At 41.2% G+C, this 23,296-nt stretch overlaps 1 protein-coding gene across 2 annotated transcripts in view; it reads left to right on the plus strand.

Moving 5' to 3' along the window:
* The window catches only part of SULT6B1 (sulfotransferase family 6B member 1), a 34,694-nt gene that overhangs the window by 5,547 nt on the left and 5,851 nt on the right, over nucleotides 1-23,296 (plus strand). The window contains exons 2-7 of one of the 2 annotated variants that reach the window (XM_008970897.4): nucleotides 4,115-4,220; nucleotides 5,195-5,307; nucleotides 9,169-9,258; nucleotides 13,097-13,223; nucleotides 17,452-17,546; nucleotides 21,104-21,260. In XM_008970897.4, coding sequence (XP_008969145.3) covers nucleotides 4,115-4,220; nucleotides 5,195-5,307; nucleotides 9,169-9,258; nucleotides 13,097-13,223; nucleotides 17,452-17,546; nucleotides 21,104-21,260 — 688 coding nt within the window. Of the gene's footprint in view, nucleotides 1-3,991; nucleotides 4,221-5,194; nucleotides 5,308-9,168; nucleotides 9,259-13,096; nucleotides 13,224-17,451; nucleotides 17,547-21,103; nucleotides 21,261-23,296 lie in introns of those variants that run through there. The other variant, XM_034952948.4, reaches the window with a different exon arrangement.

Raw genomic sequence — 23,296 nt, forward strand, 5'->3', positions numbered from 1 at the left:
TGTAATGTAAGGGATAATCCCACTAAGCAGATTGGCAAGGAGTTCAGTCCTGTTCCTCTTGAGGGAAATTCTTAAATACACCTTTGCAACTACAGCTAATATCATCACATTATTATATAAGGCAAGAAGGCCTTCAAGTGGGAGTGATGTATAGAAATATAAAAATACTAAGATATTCAGATATTCTGATTTTACCTTTTCACATACTGCTTCTTTAAAAAATAAATATTCACCTACATAATGAAACCCGGATACCTGTGCCTAGCTAGGAACCCTCTCTGGTCAGTTCTTTCCCCTCTGTAAAATGGAGATTAAAAACTACTGACACACATCCACCACCTGCCTCTCACTTTCTGTTGACATATAGAATTTCCTCAATTCCAAGATGTACTTGTTTCCATATGTTTACATATGTTTACATTTCAGAAATAGGAATGCATCTTACAATTGATATATATATTGAATATAGTATTTGTCCCAAAATGCTGTTATTAAATAAAATGTTTTAGTGATGCAGGTTTTTTCTTGGCTGCTTAACCAGCCAGAAACCTCTAAGGCCAGCAACACCCCTGCCCAGGCCCTGGGCTCACTTCAGGAGGCACTCAGTCCAACCAGCTGCACTTGCTTGCACTCCCACCTAGATCCAGTGCTTGCGGTGGGATCCACACTCAGCCCGCTGCTGGGCCAGCCATGCCACGACCTGCTTCCACCTTGGGCAATGGTTTCTGGATGAGGAAAACATGGTGACACCCAAACAGGGATGCCAGCAACCCCAATCCCCAGAGTGGGTGTTACAGCATGCTAACAGCTCTTTTACTCCCATTGCTCCACTCCCTGCTGCTGCTCCTGGGCTGGCCTGGCCCTGTCACTCCTTCCCTCATGTGGGGTGGCTGTCCTACACCAGTGTAGGGTGGGCGATACAGTATTACAGCTTTTTTTGTACCCACCTTCAGGCTAAGGGGGCTACCTGCCTTAGGGTGGCAGACCACGCTCTTTGATTCCCATCTCTGCTGATAGCTGTTCCATTGCTCAATAAAACTCTTCTCTGCCCTTCTCACTCTTCGGTTTTCAGCATAACCTCATTCTTCTTGGATGCGGGACAAGAACTTGCGATTCGCCAAATGTGGGTACAAAAAAGGCTGTAACACTGTGACCCTCTGCCTGCTGCTCGTGCCTGCAGCCAACCCACACAATGGAAAGCAGCAGCCAGGCTGGGCCAGCCGTGGAGCCTATGGGCCTGAGTAGGCAGGGGACTGAATGAGCTGTAACATAGGCAGGCTGGGGCACCAGGCTGAGCCAGGCCCAGGTGGGGATGTGCCATCCTGCATCACTAGAACCCAGGAAATTTATTGCCCTTGTGGTCCTAAAAATCTCTCTCCTCAGAAAATAAGATTTTTTTTTTTTTTTGCAGTGAAAAATGCCATGGCCTTGTTTCTCATAGCAGGTAAAGAAGAACCAAAGAATTCACTGGTACTAACAATTAAACCTATGCCCTCTGAGATCTCATTGTAAGTGTCTTTCTGCCTGGACTTAGCTGTACTGCCTGCATTCCAATCCTAGCCCCTCCAAATCCTGACTCTGCAATTGTAACCAGGAACCCCAGCTTTTAAAATATCTTTTAATTGCTCACTTTCTTTCCCTGCCCTCTTACCCCTTCATTCCTTCCCTCTCTAGACCTTCTCCCCTGGCAATGCATGTTTATCTAATTGTTTTCTTGGTTAAAAAATTCCAGAAGCTAATCTTGAAACAAACCAAGTGCAGAGCCCCAACTACAGAATCCTTGTGCTTAGGGGGAGTCGCAAACATTTTCTCCACGACCATTGGGCTGAAATCAAGATAATGCCAACCAGACCTCCAAACAGGCAATTACCCAAGATATCCATTGAAACAAGACATACAGACCCTGCATCCTGTACCACTCCCAAATGTCTCCCATACATTTCCCCCTTAAAAACCCTATGGTCAATTTTAAAATTTAAGGTGGTACTTTAGAACACTAGTTCACCATCTTCTCTGTTTGCTGGCTCTCCGATTAAAACCTGCTTTTCCTCCCGCCAACCCTCACCTCTCGTCTTCTAGAAGCCACTTAGCCCCTGTGGCCTCAGTTAACCTAACTGCAAAAGATAGCAAAGCAACACCCATTTCATAAGGCTGTTAGGAAATTACATCACATCATTCCTGTAATCTTAGCAATTTGGAAGGGGATGTGGTACATGCAAGTACTCAATAATGTTAGCTACCCTTTTAACTGATACATGAATGACAGTACAGCTTGGTAACTAAGAATAACTAGAAGTCATCTTCTTCACTGGTTAACATTGGTTAAGAGAAAGGTAAATACAGTGAAAAAAATTACCTTCTTAGAAAAATGGAAGAAGCATAAGAAGAAAGATGTGGGGAAGAGAATGGGAGAGAGATAAGAAGAAATATACAGTCTACGTTTATAGATATTTGACTTATCAAGAGGCCAAAGAGTAAATTATGACCCAGAAAATGTACCAGATAGGATACAGGCTAAACTGCTATAACTTTTGAGTAATTACAATTGTAATTGTTGAGACTCCAATAATTCATGGCTCAAACAAGATGAACAATTATGCTCTTTCATATACAGGTCAGAACGAGGCCTGTTACACAGTGTGAGTCATGGGAGGGTGGCTCTCTTTCTCAAGGCAGTCCGGTGAGCCGGTTTCCTCTGTCTTGTTAGTCTGCCACCCCCTGGAGTGCTGCTTTCCTCCGAATTAGCAAATCTGGCTTGCCAACACAGTATCTGCCTTCCAGGTATGGGGAAGGCACTAAAGAAAATTGGAGAGCCATCAACTTACTGTTTTAGCCACAGGGCCACACCAAGCTGCTGGGAGATGGGAAGTGTGGGCCAACTTACCCAAAGGAAAAAGGGGAGAGTGGCTGCTAGAGAAAGATCGCACCCTAGGAAATGTTCCAGGGAGAAGCACCTTCCCCGCACACGCATTAAGAGACACAATGACATAGTATGACCTTCTGGGGGCACTACACTAGAAAAGGGAAGAAAGCCTCAGATGGGCATGTGTACGGCTTCCTAAACACACTGCACATGCTTACTTCCCTGGGGTAAGGAGGGCAGCCCACCCTAAAGGAAGAATCATGGGAAAGTGCTGTGAGATGCTGGAAGTGGGCCAGCCTATGAAGGCCTAGCATCAAGGTTAAACATTGCACTTGTACTTGAAGTCACCCACTTGGGTGTCTTCTAAGTGTGCTTTCCTTTCTTTCCTGCTCTAAAGCTTTTAATAAACTTCCACTCCTGCTCTGAAACTTGCCTCAGTCTCTTTTTCGGCCTTACATCCTCAGTCAATTCTTTCTTCTGAGGAGGCAAGAATTGAGGTTACTGCAGACCCATATGGGGTAACTCAGAGACATTTCCACTGTTAACAATTTTACATAAACTTTTAGAGATATATTATCATTAGGTCAGAGTAACACAACTAGTAAATGGTAGAGTCAAGGTTCAAACTCAGGTCTTTAGACTTGTGTATCTATTGAGCCAGTAAATGAGAGTGCCTAAGACTGCCCCCAAATCTGGTCTCTTTTCCACCCCACCAAATTACCTCACAATCCCATTGCTTCCTTTCACACCACAGAGGATATGTGTGGAAATCTATCAACCCAGAAGAGAACTGAGGTTTCATTCTGTGAATTTCTAATAGAAAAATTGCATGCCTGATTACATACCCATTTGTTAGATATTTAATATATATTTTCTTCTATTAGGATATTCCATTCTTACTTTCATTGGGCAGGTTGCCTAAATGGTCATGTAATCAGCCCTTGGGGTAATATTCCCTGATCCTCAGCCTGTTTTGCACCTGTGGTTTAGCTTTTCCCAGGAGGATATGTAATAGTGAGGGAGGGGTGGATGAGAATTAAATGATTTCTTTTTCATGTGACTGGGAGGAGCCCTTTATTCCAGCCCCTGCCCAACTCCATTGAAAGCAATCACTCCCCCTGAACAGCCACAGAGCAGGTTCTTTTACAGGGAGCCACCATGGCTGATAAATCCAAATTTATTGAATACATTGACGAAGCTTTAGAAAAATCAAAAGAAACTGCACTTTCTCATTTATTTTTCACCTATCAGGGGATTCCTTACCCCATCACCATGTGCACCTCAGAAACTTTCCAAGCGCTGGACACCTTCGAAGCCAGACATGATGACATCGTGCTAGCATCTTATCCAAAATGCGGTAAATGACAAGTCGTTTCCTACAAGTACACTTCTCATAGTGAGTAGGTTGGGGAGGGTATGAGACAAAGGTGGGATGAAGGCGGTTCCTCATTGCAGGAATCTGTCTGAGCATCAGTGAGGAGGAGGGCCACCGTGGTTAAGTACGTAGGTTGTAAAATCAGTAAATAGAACTGCTAGATTAAAAAACTCCAGTGTCTGAAGGAAGAGCTCTGTGCGGAAAGGCCATGGTGGAGGATGGAGGGCAGAAGGGGGTGGATGACGGGCCTGGAAGGGAGGAACATGAATGTGGGAAAGTCCAGTTGGCAAGGAACAGTGACAGTAGCAGTGATTTTGTCTTGATTTCTGGCTGGACAAAAGCACAGCCACTTCTATAATTTACATGATGATTTCCATGTTATAAATTATTTTTCAGGATCAAATATTGCTCCATCAGTTTCTCAAATCACTTTTACAAAGATCCTTCATCAACGGAAAATAAGACATGAAGAATCTAAATGATCCTGCTTTCTACCATCTCCTTTTGATTCTTTCTACTGTTGTTTATTAAAGCCAACCTCATTTAATATCTTTTTTTCTTAACTGATGCTGTGTTTTCATAAAATCAAAATTATAGATTCCTATAGAAAATACATATTAATTTAATGTAAAATAATGTATACAACTTATAATAAACTATTTCTATAACATAACATTGTTCTATAAGAAACATATTCTAGATTCAAAATGAAGCATTGTCCCTTGTTAAAGGAGCCATCTGTTCTCAGTTGAATTTTATACTAATTATAGGTAAATGCTGTTTTCAATCAAACCATTTCTTTCCATAGCCCAAGTTATTTCAAACACAGAAGAACTAAATATACACATCAGGGAATGGTTGTAGATTTTAATTTTTATCATGTATATGCTAAAGTAATGTCCTTTTGTTATATCAAGACTCCGTAATGAGTTTTTATTCTCTGATTTTTCCGATAGGTTCAAACTGGATTCTCCACATTGTCAGTGAATTAATATATGCTGTTTCTAAAAAAAAGTATGAATATCCAGAATTCCCAGTTCTTGAATGTGGGGATTCAGAAAAATATCAGGTTAGTACAACCAGCCTTTAACCTTACAGCAAATTATCATAGAAAGATTTCTTCCGGTTTGGAGATTCTTTAGTTTTCAGTTTAGAAAGTGCAATGCTAATAATTACCACAATTTACTGTGTGCTTACCATATCCTCAGCACTGTTCAAGTATCATCTCATTTTCTGCAAAATAGCCTTATTACCATTTCACAAAAGATAGAAATGCTAGGGACTTGCCCAAGGTCAAGGGACTAATAAATGATAGAGCCAAGATTTGAACCCAAGTTTTCTAGTTTGAGCTTTTAACAACTATACTATATAGCCAGGCTGTTTTTGTTCTTTTTATTTTAAGTAGGGGAAAAGTAAGCTGAGAAACCTCAGGAAATGAACAGAAAAGCCTCATCTCTGAAGACATGGACCTGTGCAGGATGGTAGTAGGAATCACCAGTCTTTTCCTAGTAAACCATGATTTTTATTTGAAATGGAGTCTCACTTCATTGCCCAGGCTGCAGTGCAGTGGTGTGATCATGGCTCACTGCAGCCTCGACCTCCTGGGCTCAAGCGATCCTCCTGCTTCACCCTCCTGAGTAGCTGGGACTGCAGGCACGTGCCAGTACACCTGGTTAATTTTTTTATTTTTTTTTGTAGAGATAGGGTTTCATTTCGTTGCTCAGGCTGGTTATGAACTCCTGGGCTCAAGTGATCCTCCCACCTCAGCCTCCCAAAGCGCTGAGATTACGGGCATCAGCCACCGCACCCAGCCAGACATGATTTTTGATTTCCCTATCTCAGTTATGATTCATGTGTGTGTAAGGGATGGGAAGGAATCAAGCGTTAGCTAAGAGAGTACGCCACTGATGTGTGTGAAGGGGATAACAGGTCACCCTAGCTGTTATTACTTACCTTCCCAATACAACTAACTGGGTCTTGGATGTGAGATAGGATGTTCTACTCCCTGCCCAGGGAAGGCAAGAAAGGAGTGGGAGGAGGGTCTACCTCAGGACTTCAGGGCTTGGACAGAAAAAGGACATGGAAGACAGCCTCTCCCCACTCCTAGACACACCAGAATGCAGCGGGGAAAGGAAGGCTGTATTCAAGGGGGAACCACAGTCTCAGTAAAACTTTCAGCAGTGTTCACCACCAAGATTCCCAACAGGCAGACAGAACTCAGCTACTAACATAAAGCCACTGGATTGGGACTTAGGGAACAGCTTCTGGAAGGTGACTGAGTCACTGGCATGATGACAAATACAAACTTGAAAGTTGGAACCTAGATAGAAGGAAGCCCATTTCCACGGATTAGGTCAAAGTAGCAGAAAAATACATGGTGAAGGGACTCAGAGGAGGGTGTTTTGGAGGTAAGTGCCGAGTCCTGGATTTGGTTGGCAACAAAGGAGCAGGGAGGGTCACCTGTACCAAAGCCAACCTGATGAAGGCTCAGCCAAGACAGGCCCAGGAACATAGGATGGACCAACAGGGGCAGTAAGAAGCTTTGACCTAGGTAGGAAATAAAGGAAAAGCCCCATAGACTTCTCCTGTCCAGGCCTTTGCATAACCTTTTTCTAAAGAGAGTGCTTAACATCACCTTTAGAAATGATGCCAACATTTATCCAGATTTCAATTTCTCTCTCACTGTTTTTTTTGTTTGTTTGTTTTTTGTTTTGAAATGGAGTCTCACTCTGTCACCCAGGCTGGAGTGCAGTGGTGCGATCTCGGCTCACTGCAGCCTTCACCTCCTGGGTTCAAGCAATTCTCCTGCCTCAGCCTCCCGAGTAGCTGGGATTATAGGTGTGCGCCATCATGCCTGGCTAATGTTTTGTATTTTTAGTAGAGACGGGGTTTCGTCATGTTGGACAGGCTACTCTCAAACTCCTGACCTCAAGTGATCCACCCTCCTCTGCCTCCCAAAGTGCTGGGATTACAGGCATGAGCCACCACGCCTGGCCAATATGCCCTTTAATTTTAAATGGAAATCAGTGAAATGAACTTCACTTAACAATTATTTGCTTTACAGGGAACTTTTCTGGAGTACATATTTTTCCTTAAATAAGGTATCTAGTCTTTGCTCACATTTGGGCTATATTACACATTTTAGTGAACATAGTATTATATATTATGTAGCTATCTAATTTAGTTACAGTTGACTTCCATTTTTCCCTTGGGTGCTTTTCTAATCCTTTTAGTAACCTTACCATTTCTCATGTGTCTGTACATGATTTTTGGCCATGCAGTTTCATGGAAACCACAGTCTATAACTTAATCTGAAAATAACCACCTGTGCAATTTTGCACAAAGTGCTTAAAACCTCAAAACCTATTCTTAATCTCTAAAATGGGGGTTACGATATCTACCTAAGAGGATTGTTGTGAATGAGTATGAAAATGCTTCAAATGTTTAAAAGTACCATTTGATGTAAATCAGATTTTACACTGCTAGTCACCACTTGGATCCATATCATTGATTTAAAGTGCGTTTTATTTTTAAAATTTCATTTTTTGCCCCCTTGCTTGATTGAGTTGAGATCTCCACTAAGTTTTGTTTTTTTTGTTTTTTTTGTTTTTTTTAAACGGAGTCTCACTCTGTCGCTCAAGTTGGAGTGCAGTGGCACTATCTCAGCTCACAGCAACATCCGCCTCCCAGGTTCAAGTGATTCTCCTGCCTCAGCCTCCTGAGTAGCTGGGACTACAGGTGTGCACCACCACGCCCAGCTAATTTTTTGTATTTTTAGTAGAGATGGGGTTTCACCATATTGGGCAGGATGCCCAGCCTCAACTAAGTTTTTACAGAACAATTGGCTACAAACATCTGAATATCCTTTTATCACTTATATTATATTGTAGCTGCAACCAAGCAGTAAGTGACCGCTACAGATGTGGGACTAAAAACTTGAAGCCTTACTTCCCTGCATAACATATACTAATGGTCTGATTGTAAGTGAAAACCCTTAATCCTGGCAGATTAAATAGATAATTTTATCTTCAAAATTATCTATAGAAATAGATTACAGAAAAAGAATCAATCACCTTTGTCCATATACTGACAAGAATTTCTCTCATAAAACATTTCTCGGACATTTAAGTAACTCTGTACTTTCAGGTTCCATTCAGATATTTTATTGCCTAGAGTTTCAGCTGGTTAAACAGAAAGATTTAGATGTTAAAAATGGATTCGCAGGAACTGTGGAAAGACATGACTATTTCTGTTAAAGACCTTGAATATAGAAGAGAATCAAATTAAGTGAAAGTGTGTATTTCAGATTATGAGTTCTCTTGAACAAAATGGATTTGATATGATTGTGGGAAAAGGTAATTTTTTTAAAAATTACAAAAATAATTGGGAAATGGTAAGCAGGGTACAAAAAAGAAATTCAAGAATATTTTAATTATTGGTTTATTTATGATTCTTCATTCCTCATCTCCACAAAGTAAGAAAACAGAAATAAAGAAAAATTGGCCGGGTGCGGTGGCTCATGCCTGTAATCCCAGCACTTTGGGAGGCTGAGGTGAGCAGATTACCTGAGGTCAGGAGTTTCAGACCAGCCTGGCCAACATGGTGAAACCCTGTCTCTACTAAAAATACAAAAATTAACTGGGCGTGGTTGTAGATACCTGTAAACCCAGCTACTCGGGAGGCTGAGAAAGGAGAATTGCTTGAACCCGGGAGGCAGAGGTTGCAGTGAGCTGAGATCACGCCACAACACTACAGCCTGGGCGACAGAGTGAGACTCTGTTTCAAAAAAGAAAAATTGGAGGAAGAGGAGAAGATATAGTGACAGTAGTGCTAGAAACTATCACTTAGATACCAAACCTAGGAGTGATTCAACACACACACACACATGCACACACGTGCACATTTTCACCTTTTTGTGTATATTTTTAAGAGAATGAAAGGCTTTCCATCACCAAGGATTTTGGCAACTCACCTCCACTATGACAAATTACCTGGGTCTATCTTCAAGAATAAAGCCAAGGTGAGTGTCCTTTCCTACTGATAATTCTTTGAAATTTCTATGTATAGATATTAGTTTTTGGAAGTAGATCATGAGTTTGTTCCTCCTCATAGAAGCTTAATAAATGAAGTGTGACATTTAGTTTTTTTGTTTTTGTTTCTTTCTTGACATATATTTGCTATAGTTGCAGTCAAGTCAAATGCATTTTCGACAAGGAAATAAAACATATGCATAGAATAAAATGTATTTTATAATCTGTTTTACAGTGAATAATTTTCTGAATCCTGACAGAATATTTAGAGTGTTTCATGCACACACAAAAAATACAATTTAGTAAAATGAGAAAAAAATTGTTCCTTTCTTTCTGGTGAGCACTATTTACCTGAGGCCTAAAACTATTTTTTCAAATATATTTAAAATTTTTATAGAGACAGCATCTCACTATGTTGCCCAGGCTGGTCTCGAACTCCTGACTTCAAGAGATCCTTCTGCCACCAAGGCCTCCCAAAGTGGTGAGATTACAGGCATGGGCCACCATGCCTCGCTAAAACTATTTTATTTTTGAATTTCACATGTAGTAACAAACTTCACAGCATGCATACAGAACTATATGTGCTTTGGCTGTTCTTATCATTTGTTTAAAAATGTTGTTTTATTAATCAGTATTGATATATTTCTTGTAATTACTATTTTTTACCCAACCCTTTCTGTTTCCTCTCTCCTGGTCTCCCCTCCATTCCTTATTTCTTGGTGCCTTTTTTCTGCCTCAGAAGAAAATGATTTGAATTAGTTACAGTCAAGATTTATTTAAACTCCCTGCAGGGTGCGGTGACTCACACTTGTAATCCCAGCAATTTGAGAGGCCGAGGTGGGCAGATCACTTGAAGTCAGTAGTTCGAGACCAACCTGGCCAACATGGTGAAACCACATCTCTACAAAAAATATTAGGTTGGTGCAAAAGTAATTGCGTTTTTTGAATTACTTTTAATGGCAAAACCCCCAATTTTTGCACCAACCTACTAAAAATAGCCAGGTGTGATAGCACGTGCCTGTAATCTCAGCTACTTGGGAGCCTGAGGCAGCAGAATCGCTTGAATCTGAGAGGCAGAGGTTGCAGTGAGCCAAAATCTCGCCACTGCTCTCCAGCCTGGGCAGCAGAGCGAGACCTTGTCTCAAAAAAAAAAAAAAAAAAAAAAAATTTAACTTCCTCCGAATGCTAGCAAGAAGAATGGGAGAATAGTGAGGTAAGAGCAAAGAAAGGCAAAACAGGAAAACTGTTAAGATAACTACAATTTCAATGGTAAGAGGCAGGAGGGGAAGCAAAATAAGAAAGGAAGAGTAGGAAAGCAAACCTTAGGGAAGTGGAGGTTTAGAATGAGCAGCTTTGTGGCTGTGATACAAGAATCCTAGTAGCTTAAAATGGGAAAATATCTTAAAGGTCATCTACGCTAATTCCCATTGAGTGTTTGAATTCCACTAAGCAGCTGGACCATGATTCAGCACCTCCAATGATAAAGATCTCCAGTATCCCCTAAGCCAGATTTGAATAGCTCTGTTAAACAGTTTTTCCTTATATCGCAAATGTGTAAAGTCTGAAATACCATTTTAACACATAATTTCCCCCGTTGAATGCAGTTAACACATTTTTCCTTAGTGTCTCTGTAATAAACAGAGCTGAAGTAATTTTTAAAGCTTTGGACTTGGGGCACGCAGGCTTTTGAACAGAGTTTCACATTTGTAAGAATATAAGGGCAAGAAAAGAGCAACAGGGGCTGGATGCAGTGGCTCACGTCTGTAATCCCAGCACTTTGGGAGGCCGAGGCAGGAGGATCACTTGAGCGCAGGAGTTCAAGACCAGCCTTGGCAACATAGTGAGAACCCCGTCTCTACAAAAAATACAAAAATTAGCCAGGCATGGTGGTGCACCGCTGTGGTCCCAGCTACTTGGGAGGCTGAGATGGAGGATTGCTTGAGCCCAGGAGGCAGAGGTTGCAGTGAGTGAGATCGCGCCACTGCACTCCAGCCTGGGTAACAGAGTCAGACCCGGTCTGAAAAACAACAAAAAACAAGAGCAACAGCAGGGAGGTAAGACGTTGATGTGGGGAATTTGTTCATACTCCAGCCAATTAGCCCTCAAATTCAAATTTATGTCTTTGTAAACTTACAGATTGCTACAAGCCAGGGCAACTGAGTGGTAGTTAAAGCCTCAAATATAAAGCCCTCAAATGGCAAGAATCTACTATATTTGGACTAGGGGGAGGGATGAGTGTTAGATCTAAGCACAAGACAAGGCCCAGACCCATTGATCTCTACTCAATTTTATCCTGTTGGTGTTAGTTAAATTCTTTAGGCAGACAAGGTATTTTGAGATCCTGATTCCCTCCCACTCTCGTGTTATTTACAAATTTGGTAAATATAGCTTCTATATCTTTACCTAAATGATTCATTAAAACATTAACTATTACCCAGCCAAGAGAGTGGAAGGGCTTATTAAAAACCTCCCAGCAGGTTTACATTAGTTAATTAACTATTTATACCAAGTCAGTTTTGTTATTGTTGTTATTGTTGAGATGGAGTCTTGCTCTGCTGCCCAGGATGCAGTGAAATGGCACCACCTCGGCTCATGACAACCTCCGTCTCCTAGGTTCAACCAATTCTCCTGCCTCAGCCTCCCGAGTAGCTGAGACTACAGGTGCACAACACTGCGCCTGGCTAATTTTTGTATTTTTAGTAGCGGCAGGGTTTCCCCATGTTGGCCAGGCTGGTCTCGAACTCCTGATCTCAAGTGATCCACCCGCCTCAGCCTCACAAAGTGCTGGGATAACAGGCATAAGCCACCATGCCCAGCCCCCAGTCAGTTTCATATGCCTAACTGCTCCTGATTCTGGCTTACATTCTTACTTTTTCTGTAGGAGGAATCATAGCTACTCCACCTACTAATCTAAAACCATGTTGAAAAAATCCAGGTGTTAGCTGACTTGTTCTTAGAGGGCCCATGTTGCCCCCTGTTGGTTACAGTTTCCTCTTTTATGTGGCCCCAAATCTTGTTTTTAGTCAATTCTAGGCTTCCCCCAAATGAAAGTGAATATCGCAAATCTGCACTTTGCAAAATCCACATCTTTCCCCTTTCTGAAAATGAAATGACTTCTGCCTGTTCTAGTTGTCTGGCCTCACATGTTTTCAGATTCCTCGGAATTCAGGAACATGCTGGATCATGTGTCCTCCAGTTTCCTCAGTTCTTGAAATAGAAGGCTTCAGGCCAGAAGGCTGAACTCAGAGCAGACGTGTGATCCTCTGCAATCTTTTAGTTCTCTGGGGTTTCAGTTTGTTCTTTACGATGTTTATTTCATGCTACTCATCCAAAGGAACACTTTCCTCATCAAAGAAGGCAGATATAGGAATTCAGACGTTCTGCGTCATCTACTCACCCATAAACATCATACCCAGAGAGTGGGCTTTGCCATTCTTTAATCTCCTACCAACTCTAAAACATTATTTTTGTCATCCTTAACATTATTTGCAATTTTTATTTGAGGGTTTAAGCTTTCAGGTCATAATCTTGTGATTATCCTAGTGAGCTTGGTCTTTTTTTCCTTTTTACATCTTCTATGCATCTTATTGCCTAAATTCATTTGCAAGAATCCTCTGCAACAATATCAATCTTTTTCTTCTTTCTCTCCTTTTCCCAGATTTCCCCATCAGCCACCTCCTGTTCCTCAGTTTCCTACTGTCATTCTTTCTCTATATATTAACACAATTATGTAATATACGAGTGGACACGATGATATTGCTCACCCTTTCAATTTTCCAAATTTCAAAACATAGACCTAAATAAATTAACTCAATTTTTGCTCCCTAGATATTGGTGATATTTCGAAACCCTAAAGATACGGCAGTATCTTTTTTCCATTTCCACAACGATGTCCCCGATATTCCAAGCTATGGCTCTTGGGATGAATTCTTCAGACAGTTCATGAAAGGACAAGGTATGGCTGTTGGTAAAAGAATTATTCTTACTTGATCAGATGACCACATAAATGTGAAAACCCAAATGTGTTTTAGGGAAAGGGAAGAAGATTTAGGTAGATCTGGGAACCAAAAAGTTACATTTAAGTGAACTGTTATAGCACCATTAGTTCTGTGCATCCAACAATTAAATGCATTGCTGTTTTAAAAACGAATTTGGGGCCAGGTGTGGTGGCTCACGCCTGTAATCCCAGCACTTTGGGAGGCCGAGGCGGGCAGATCACAAGGTCAGGAGATCAAGACCGTCCTGGCTAACACGGTGAAACCCCATCTCTACTAAAAATACAAAAAATTAGCCAGGCGTGGTGGCACGCACCTGTAGTCCCAGCTACTCGGGAAGCTGAAGCAGGAAAATTGCTTGTACCCAGAAGGCAGGGGTTGCAGTGAGCTGAGATGGCGCCACTGCACTCCAGCTTGGCAAAGCGAGACTCTGTCTTGAAAAAACAAACAAACAAACAAACAAACAAAAAAACTAATTGGACAAGTCGTATGTTGACTATGAGTACAGAGTGGCCATAGAAAAGACATGGGACAAAGAGAGCTTTAACAGTGAGTGATGTAGAAAACCATTTGTAGTGAACTTCCTTGTCACTATGTAACACTGATAAAAACAAAAAATATTTTTTAAAAAACCATGACACTGAGCTACTATACCTAAGACATTTGTTTGCTAGAAAGAAAATAAGTTTTTGTCAGAAATAAGTTTTTGTTAAACATGTTGATATTTTGTCTCTGGTTTATTGATAACTCTAAGTGTCTATTAATGCTCCAGGTGCTAAAGTAGGGGTCGTCTATGCATTATTTTATTTAAGATTTATAACAAACTATGAGTAAGGTGGTATTAGCTCCATTGTACAGATGAGGAAACTAATCAAAATACAAATCAGACAGGCACAGTAGCTCATGCCCGTATTTCCAGCACTTTGGGAGGCCGAGGCGGGCGGATGACTCGAGGTTAGGAGTTTGAGACCAGTCTGGCCAACATGGCAAAACCCCGTCTCTGCTAAAAACACAAAAATTAGCCAGGTGTGGTGTTGCATGCCTGTAATCCCAGCTACTCAGTAGGCTGAGGCAGAAGACTTGCATGAACAGGAGGCGGAGGTTGCAGTGAGCCGAGATTGATCACAACTGCACTCCAGCCTGGGTGACAGAGCAAAACTCCAACTCAAAAAATAAAATAAAATAAAATAAAAAATAAAGAAATAAAAATACAAAATTAGCCAGGCATGGTGTCTCATGCCTGTAATCTCAGCTACTTGGGAGGCTGATGCAGGAGAATTGTTTGAATCCAGGAGGCAGAGGTTGCAGTGAGCAGATATGGCACCATTGCACTCCAGCCTGGGCAACAAGAGTGAGAAACTCCGTCTCAAAAAAAAAGTTAAATCACTTGCCAATGCTTGTAAGTGGCAGTGACTCTACATCCATGAGTATAGTGGCCAGAGACCAGTAACTGATTCCTTCTTTTAGTGGCTCTTTTGAGTCTCTACGGTGTAATAGATGGGATATTAAAGCCCAATGACCCTGGAGGAGAAGCTGTTGTCAGTTCACTCTAAGAGGGCTACTTTTTAAAAAATGTATTTATTTTTGTTGTATATATTTAAGGTGTACAACAAAATGATGTTTCACCGTATACACAATGAAATGATTAATACAATCAAGCAAATTAACATATCTATCATGTCACACAATTACCTGTTTTGTGTTTAGTAAGAGCACCTAAAATCTATTCTTTTAACAAATATTATATGGTATAAAATCATTAACTGTCATCATTAACTGTCATCCTAATGCTGTTCATTAGATCTCAAGATGCTCATAACTGAATAATTCATAACTACATAACAAGGTTGTACCTTTTGACTTCTGTCTCCCTATTTTCTGCCCTTCCCCATCCCTGTAACCACCATCCTACTCTCTATTATGTATCTGACTTTGTAAAGATTCCACATATAAGTGAAAACATGCTGTATTCTTCTCCTCTTTTTTTCTTTCTTTCTTTTTTTTTTTTTCTGAGACAAGATTTCACTCTGTCACCTAGGCTGGAGTGTAGCGGCGAGGCTCACTGCAGCCTTGACCTCCTGGGCTCACGTGGTCCTCAGCCTCCTAAGTAGCTGGGACCACAGGCACTTACCACCATGCACAGCTGATTTTTTTTTCTTTTTGTAGAGATGGGGCCTCACTATATTGCCCAGGCTTCATATTTTTCTTTTTGTGTCTAGCTTATTTTGGTTAACATAATGTCCTCCCTCCGTGTTGTTGCAAATGATGATGAGAAACTTGTCATCAGTGGGACAATGCATTTTAGGGAATATCTGTTTCCCTATCCATCCTTGGAGAGGTTTGTTTTTCTCATTTAACAGGAAGTCTGAAGGTAGGTAGCTGGTTCCTGGGATCTCTGGCCTGCACTTCTGATATTCCCTTGGCCTCTCTCTCATACTTTTTGCAATACACCCTGAAATTGGCTACTATCCTTCTAATCATCACCTTTAGGTCATGAAAAAGGAGGAAGGATAGCAGTAGCCGAATGTGTTCCTTAGCTCCACACAGCAATAGTTTTGCCAGAAACCTTCCAGCAGACTCTTGCTTGTGTCTCACTGGGCAGAACCATTTCATGTGGCCAATTACAGCTCTGAGGAAGGCAGGAAATCAAGAAACGGAACTGTCATGATCAGCTTAGACCCAAATAATCAGGGTTTGGTTAGCAACAAAAAAGAGGATGTATTGGATGTTGGGTAGGCAACTTACGGTATTTGTGACAGAAAATAAAACACATAGAAACTGCCTGGCTCAAAGCAAGGGCTTCATGATAACAATGATCATGATAATAATTATGATATTATTAATAATAGTAATGGCTATTGAGGCCGAGCGGGGTGGCTCACACCTGTAATCCCAGCACTTTGGGTGGCCGAGGCGGGTGGATCACCTGAAGTCAGGAGTTCAAGACCAGCCTGACCAATATGGTGAAACCTCGTCTCTACCAAAAATACAAAAGTTAGCCAGGCATGGTGGTGTGTGCCTGTAGTCCCAGCTACTCAGGAGACTGAGACAGAATTGCTTGAAACCGGGAGGCAGAGGTTGCAGTGAGCTGAGATTGTACCACTGCACTCCAGCCGGGGTGACAGAGCGAGACCCCATCTCAAAAAAAAAAAAAGCTATTGCGTGTTACTATGAAGCAGGCACTGTTTTTAGCATTTGACGTGGGTTAATTCATTTAAACCTCATAACGCCCCATTTTACAATTGAGGAATCTAAGGTACAAGGAGTTTTAGGAGTTGCTCAAAGTCACAGAGCTAGTAAACAGCACAGCTGATCAGTGTCTACATCTGCATTGTCCAGTGTGGTAGGCCACTAACCATATGTGACAACTGAGCACTTGAAATGGGACTTGAATGGGACTGGTGCTAAGGAACTAAATTTCTCATTTTAAAAAAACTGAATTAATTCAAAATTTTTAATGGATATACAATTCAGTTACTGGAAAACTTTTAAGTAAGTGTAATAAGTTGCGTATGTGAATATACTTTTTAAACTGTACTTTTTATTAAATCTAAATATACATCAAGTATTTTCAATAAAAATTTAGCATCCAAATTGAGACTCTCAGTATATGTCTCATACTCAATGGCTTTTAAAGATTTAGAATATTAAAATAATGTAATGTTTCACTCAAATTTTTGTTGATTATATGACGGAATAATATTTTTGATAAACTGGGTTAAGTGGAGTAAAACATTAAAATTAATTTCATTTGTTTCTTTTGTTTTTTAAAATTACATATATGGCTAGCATTACATTTTTATTGAACAATGATGGTCTAGAAAATGTCTTTTTCATCATTTCTTTCTGGCATTATCTCTGTCGGGTTTCATGTGTCATTCACTATTTCTGGATTTTTTTAATCCACCTAAATATTCATGAATGTCTTATAGTTTTTATAAATCATTTTTGTAACTTGCTTAATTTTGTGTTATTTATGAAAAATGTTCCAAAAGGTAAGAAAATAAATAGAAATTTAGACAATGGGACTGATTTATATCAGCTTTTTGGTGGCAGGGATTTATAATAACATAAAGATATCTCAAGCATATACACATATGTATAGTTTATATTTTATAGCATAAATTAATGATCATTTTAACCTCAGTTATTCGACATTTCTTAAAGTCTTCCACCCTGTGTTTTTAGTTTCTTGGGGAAGCTATTTTGATTTTGCAATCAATTGGAACAAACATCTTGATGGCGACAATGTTAAGTTCATATTATATGAAGACCTGAAAGAGGTGAGATTTTTATTGATATTTTAGAGCAAAATTTATTGTAAACCACAACATAGAGCACTTACTTATAATGTGTGATTGTATAAACAAATATGGTGTTCAATTTTTAAAAATATTCCAGATATATGGTACAGTGCTGGAAAAGAAAATTCAAACCATGCATACATGCTTAGGTTGTTTATTTAACAGAAATAAAATAACGCTTAGCAACTTATTACTAAAAGTGACTGCTTTATTTTCCCTTTATGATGGATAGTTCAAATTTGTAATAAAAAAAATAGGTAGGTCTGAGTTGATTTAATTGAACATACACTTGGTTGTGAACTAATTTATCCAGTCAAGTTATTTTTTAAAAATTGTTTATTGATGTAACAAATATCTAGTGAGTGATTGCTCACCAATTAGCCCCTGGTGTTACATCAGTGAACAGACAAGGCAAAGATCGCTGCCCTGTAGTAACTTACATGCCAGTTGGAGAAGGTGGAAAGAAAGAATGATACATAATAAACACAATAATTTTTAAAATGTATATAGTATGTGAGAAAAAAAGAAACAGCATAGCTGGTGAAGGAAAATTAAAAATGCTGGGGGGCCAGGCACAGGGAAGGATCGGACAAATTCCAGTGTAAAATATGATGTTTAGGCTGGTGTGGTGGTTCATGCCTACAATCCCAACACTTTGGGAGGCTGAGGCAGGGGGATCACTTCAGGCCAGGAGTTCGAGACCACCCTGGGCACATTTTTAAAAGTTAGGCATGCACCTGTAGTGCCAGCTACTCAGGAAGCTGAGATAGGAGGATCACTTGAGCCTAAGAGGTAGAGGCTGCAGTGAACCATGATTAGGCCACCACACTCCAGCCTGGGTGACAGAGTGAGATCCTGTATCAAAAAAAAAAAAAAAAAAAAGAATAGGAAGATTAGGAGAGACCTTACTGAGGGGATGTGATTTGAGCAAAGATCTGAGGGAAGTGGGGGAGTGAGCCAAGTAGGTAACTGGGGAAGAGCACTTCTGGCAGAGGGAATCAACTGGAGCAAAAGCTGGGATAGTCCTGGTGAGATTAAGGGACAGCAGATGTGCCTGGGTCAGTAGGAATAAACCAGGGCTGAACAGCCAATGAGGAAAGAGTCAAGGAGGTAGGATGGAGTATGCCACTCACTCTGGCTTTCACTTTGAGGGAAGTGGGAAGCCATCGTGGGATTTGAGCAGAGGAGTGATTGGAGCAGATGTGTTTTTAACAAGATCATTCTGGCTAGGTGTGAGAATGAACTGGGGCAAAGCAAATGCTGGGAGGGCTGTAAAGAGGGCACTGCAATAGTCCAGGCAAAGGAAGATGGTGGCTCAGGCCAAGAAGGGGCCATGCAGGGATGAGAAGAGGTTGGATTCTGGATATATGTTGAAGGGAGGGCCAACAGGATTTGCTACTGAATTGGATGGAGGGGAGAGTGGCAAGACAAGGAGAGAAGTCAAGTAAGCCTCCAATATTATTGGCCTGGCCAATAATATTGAGGGCTGAGTTGCCACCGATTGAGTAGGAGATGGCAGCAGGTGAAGGACTATTGGGGAGATCAGAGGTTTGGTTTTGGACACATTAAATTTGAGATGTTTATTAGTCGTCCTAATTGAGAAGTCAAGTAGGCAGTTGGGCATACAGGCCTTGTAAGTACAGAGAGTTCTGGGCCGTAGATAAAATTTGGGCATCACTGACACATAGCCGTGCTTTAAAGCCATGGAAATATATACCTAGGTATATAGATAGAGAAGATGACCAAGAACTTGGAGCCCACCAATTTAAAGAGTTTGGGGAAAAAAGGAGGAATCAGCAAAGGAGACCAGGAAGCGGGGGCTACTGAGGTAGGAAGGAAAGCAGAGTCCTGTGGAGAAAGCATGTTAAAGAGAAGGGAGTATCAAGTGCTCCTTAACTTAATTGGGTTTCTAACACCAGTCTTACATTACATTCTTATAAAAAGAAAGTGTGGTTTAAGCCAGGCACGGTGGCTCACACCTGTAATCCCAGCACTTTGAGAGGCCAAGGCAGGTGGATCACCTGAGGTCGGGAGTTCGAGACAAGCCTGACCAACACAGTGAAACCCCGTCTCTACTAAAAATACAAAAATTAGCTGGGTGTGGTGGTGCATGCCTGTAATCCCAACTACTCAGGAGACTGAGGCAGGAGACTCACTTGAACCCAAGAGGTGGAGATTGCAGTGAGCTGATATTGTGCCATTGCACTCCAGCGTGGGCCACAGAGCAAGACTCCATCTCAAAAAACAAACAAACGAAAAACCAAAAACAAACAAACAAACAAACAAACAAACAAACAAACAAGCAAATGTATGGTTTAGGCCAGGCAAGGCGGCTCACGCCTGTAATCCTAGCACTTTGGGAGGCCAAGGCGGGTGGATCACTTGAGGTCAGGAGTTTGAGACCAGCCTGGCCAACATGGTGAAACCCTGTTTCTACTAAAAATACAAAAATTAGCCGGGCGTGGTGGCACACACCTCTAATCCCAGCTACTCAGGAGGCTGAGGCAGGAGAATTGCTGGAACCCTGGAGGTGGAGGTTGCAGTGAGCCGAGATCATGCCACTGTGCTCCACCCTGGACACAAGAGAGAAACTCCGTCTCAAAAAAAAAAAAGTGAGATTTAATCGACCCTTTCTGTTTATAGGATGCATGTATATAATATGAAAGAGCATATTAATTCTAGTTTAGAATAATGTTTCTGAAACTTGTGCATCATAGAATACAAGTGTTGCCCCAGCTGTTAATAAATATTTCTTGAGGTTTGGGAGGAGGTTATTCAAATAGATTTAGGAACTGCTGTATTCTATAGCCTGCTCTCTTGGAGATTCACATTATGCACTGGTCTATTAAAGACTCTGAGAGCAGCCTGGGCAACATGGCGAAACCCTGTCTCTACAAAAATACAAGAATTAGCCAGATGTGGTGGCACACACCTGTTGTCCCAGCTATTCAGAAGGCTGAGGTGTGAGGATTGCTGGAGCCCAGGAAGTCCAGGCTGCAGTGAGCCGTGATTGTGCCCTTGCACCACTCTAGTCTGGGCAGCAGAGCAAGACCCTGTCTAAAAAAAAAAAAAAAAATTCTTCAAGTTTTTATGATTCTAAAAATTAGACTTTCTTAATGGAATTAAACATTAGCTATAAATAGAATTCAGAAAAAAAGAGAATTCAAATGAGCACATAGGAATACATTAATTTCTTCAGCTGGTCTAAGTTGGTACTTTTTAATGCAATGATATCATCCTAGATAAAATTATAACCTGTGAATTAATGTTACTGTCATTATTTACATGCTAAAAACTATTATCTGGTAAGTTCAACAAGAGCCATAAATTGAAACTACAAAGTATAATCAATACAGAATATCTTACAGAGATATCTCAATATTTATATAAGAAGATGAAAGTACTCTAAGTTTAAAGTGGGGGATAAGATGAACTAGGGAGTTAGGCTGAATAACTCTGATGACTAAAAAGTCTGTCTCAGCTCAGAGAACAATTTCCATAGGAAGAAATTTATCTTTAAGAAAATTTTTTTACAGAATCTGGCTGCTGGAATAAAACAGATTGCTGAGTTCTTGGGATTCTTTCTAACTGGGGAGCAAATTCAAACTATCTCAGTCCAGAGCACCTTCCAAGCAATGCGTGCGAAGTCTCAGGACACACATGGTGCTGTCGGCCCATTCCTTTTCCGCAAAGGTAAAGTAGCATTGGTTTCCGGGATTGTATCAGTTAGGGACTGACTTTGCACACAACAGGTAATCCAAATAACTTCATCTTAAGTCAGATAGGGTTTTATTTTTCTCCGCCTCAATAAGAGGTCTGGACACAGGCTCTCCAGAGCTGTAACTGGCAGCCCCATACCATCTTTTTTGGTTTATTTGTTTGTTTTGAGACGGAGTCTCGCTCTGTTGCCCAGGCTGGAGTTCAGTGGCTCAATCTCAGCTCACTGCAACCTCTGCCTCCCGGGTTCAAGCGATTCTCCTGCCTCAGCCTCCCAAGTAGCTGGGACTAACAGGCACGTGCCACCACACCCACTTAATTTTTTTGTATTTTTAGTAAAGGCAGGGTTTTACCATGTTGGCCAGGATGGTCTTGATCTCTTGAACTTGTGATCCGCCCGCCTTGGCCTCCCGAAGTGCTGGGATTACAGGCGTGAGCCACCGCGCCCGGCCGCCCCATACCATCTTTTAGGGTCCTTTCTGCGGTTGAGAGTCCTTTCTGATGATCACCTTCTGAAAACAAGATAGCAGCTGAAGCTCAACTATTATGTTCAAATTCAGATAGGAGAAAGTGAGTGGGCAAGGGGCAGAATTGTATTAGCTGAGTGAGCCCCCTTTAAATAACTTTCCTGGAAGCCCCATCAGTGAGTTTTTTTTTTTTTTTTGAGACAGAATCTTGCTGTGTTGCCCAGGCTGGAATGCAGTGGCACAATCTTGGCTCACTGCAACCTCTGCCTCCTGGGTTCAAGAGATTCTTGTGTGCGCCACCACGCCTGGCTAATTTTTTTGTATTTTTAATAGAGACAGGGTTTTGCCATATTGGCCAGGCTGGTCTCAAACTCCTCTCCCAAAGTGCTGGATTACAGGCGTGAGCCACTGCACCTTTTTTCCAATGACTCCTTTTTTTCCTCTCTCTTATTTATTTTATATATATTTTTTGAGACAGAGTCTTGCTCTGTTGCCCAGGCTGGAGTGTGGTAGTGCGATCTCGGCTCACGGCAACCTCCGCCTCACAGGTTCAAGTGATTCTCCTGCCTCAGCCTCCTGAGTAGCTGGGATTACAGGCACCCATTACCACGCCCAGATAATTATTGTATTTTTAGTAGAGATGGGGTTTCACCATGTTGGCCAGACTGGTCTTGAACTCCTGACCTCAGGTGATCCACCCATTCTCGGCCTCCCAATGTGCTGGGATTACAGGCGTGAGCCACCACACCTGGCCAATGACTTCTTACATTTCATTGGCCACTTTCCTTGCAGTGGTGGCTGGGAAATGTGACTTTTTTAAGCCAGGCATATTACTACACAATTAAAATCAGGGTTTTGTCCATAAGGAAGAGGAAGAAAATGACTATGGGAAAGGCAACTAGCTCTCTCTGACATGGATGATATTTATTTACTATATTTCATTAAAGTATTCTAAGTTCTTGTGGAAATGTGTGATAATATAGCTTAAGGATTGCCAGTGTTATTTTTCACTGAGTATATAATGAAATAATGAGATGTAGAGGTAGCACATATACCAGCAAGGACAACAACAGCTAACAGTAGGCATCTATCATGTATTAAACATTTTGTTGGGCTTAAATTTTATTGTAAAAAACACTGAAGTTCTAAGGCCGGGCACAGTGGCTCATGCCTGTAATCCCAGCACTTTGGGAGGCCGAGGCAGCTGGATCATGAGATCAGGAGTTCAAGGCCAGCCTGGCGAAGATGGTGAAACCCTGTTTCTACCAAAAATATAAAAATTAGCTCGGGCTGGACGTGGTGGCGGGTGCCTGTAATTCCAGCCACTTGGGAGGCTGAGTCAGAGAACTGCTTGAACCTGGGAGGTGGAGGTTGCAGTGAGCCAAGATTGCACCACTGCACTCCAGCCTGGGTAACAGAGCCAGACTCTGTCTCAAACAAAAACAAAAACAAAAACAAGAAAACAAAAACAAACAAACCAAAAAACCCACTGAAGTTCTTAATTTTCTAAATGTAGGAATCAAAGCTCAGGAATATTAATTTTCC

Source organism: Pan paniscus, chromosome 12 (genome assembly GCF_029289425.2).
Source record: "Pan paniscus chromosome 12, NHGRI_mPanPan1-v2.0_pri, whole genome shotgun sequence".
Classification (NCBI taxonomy): domain Eukaryota; kingdom Metazoa; phylum Chordata; class Mammalia; order Primates; family Hominidae; genus Pan; species Pan paniscus.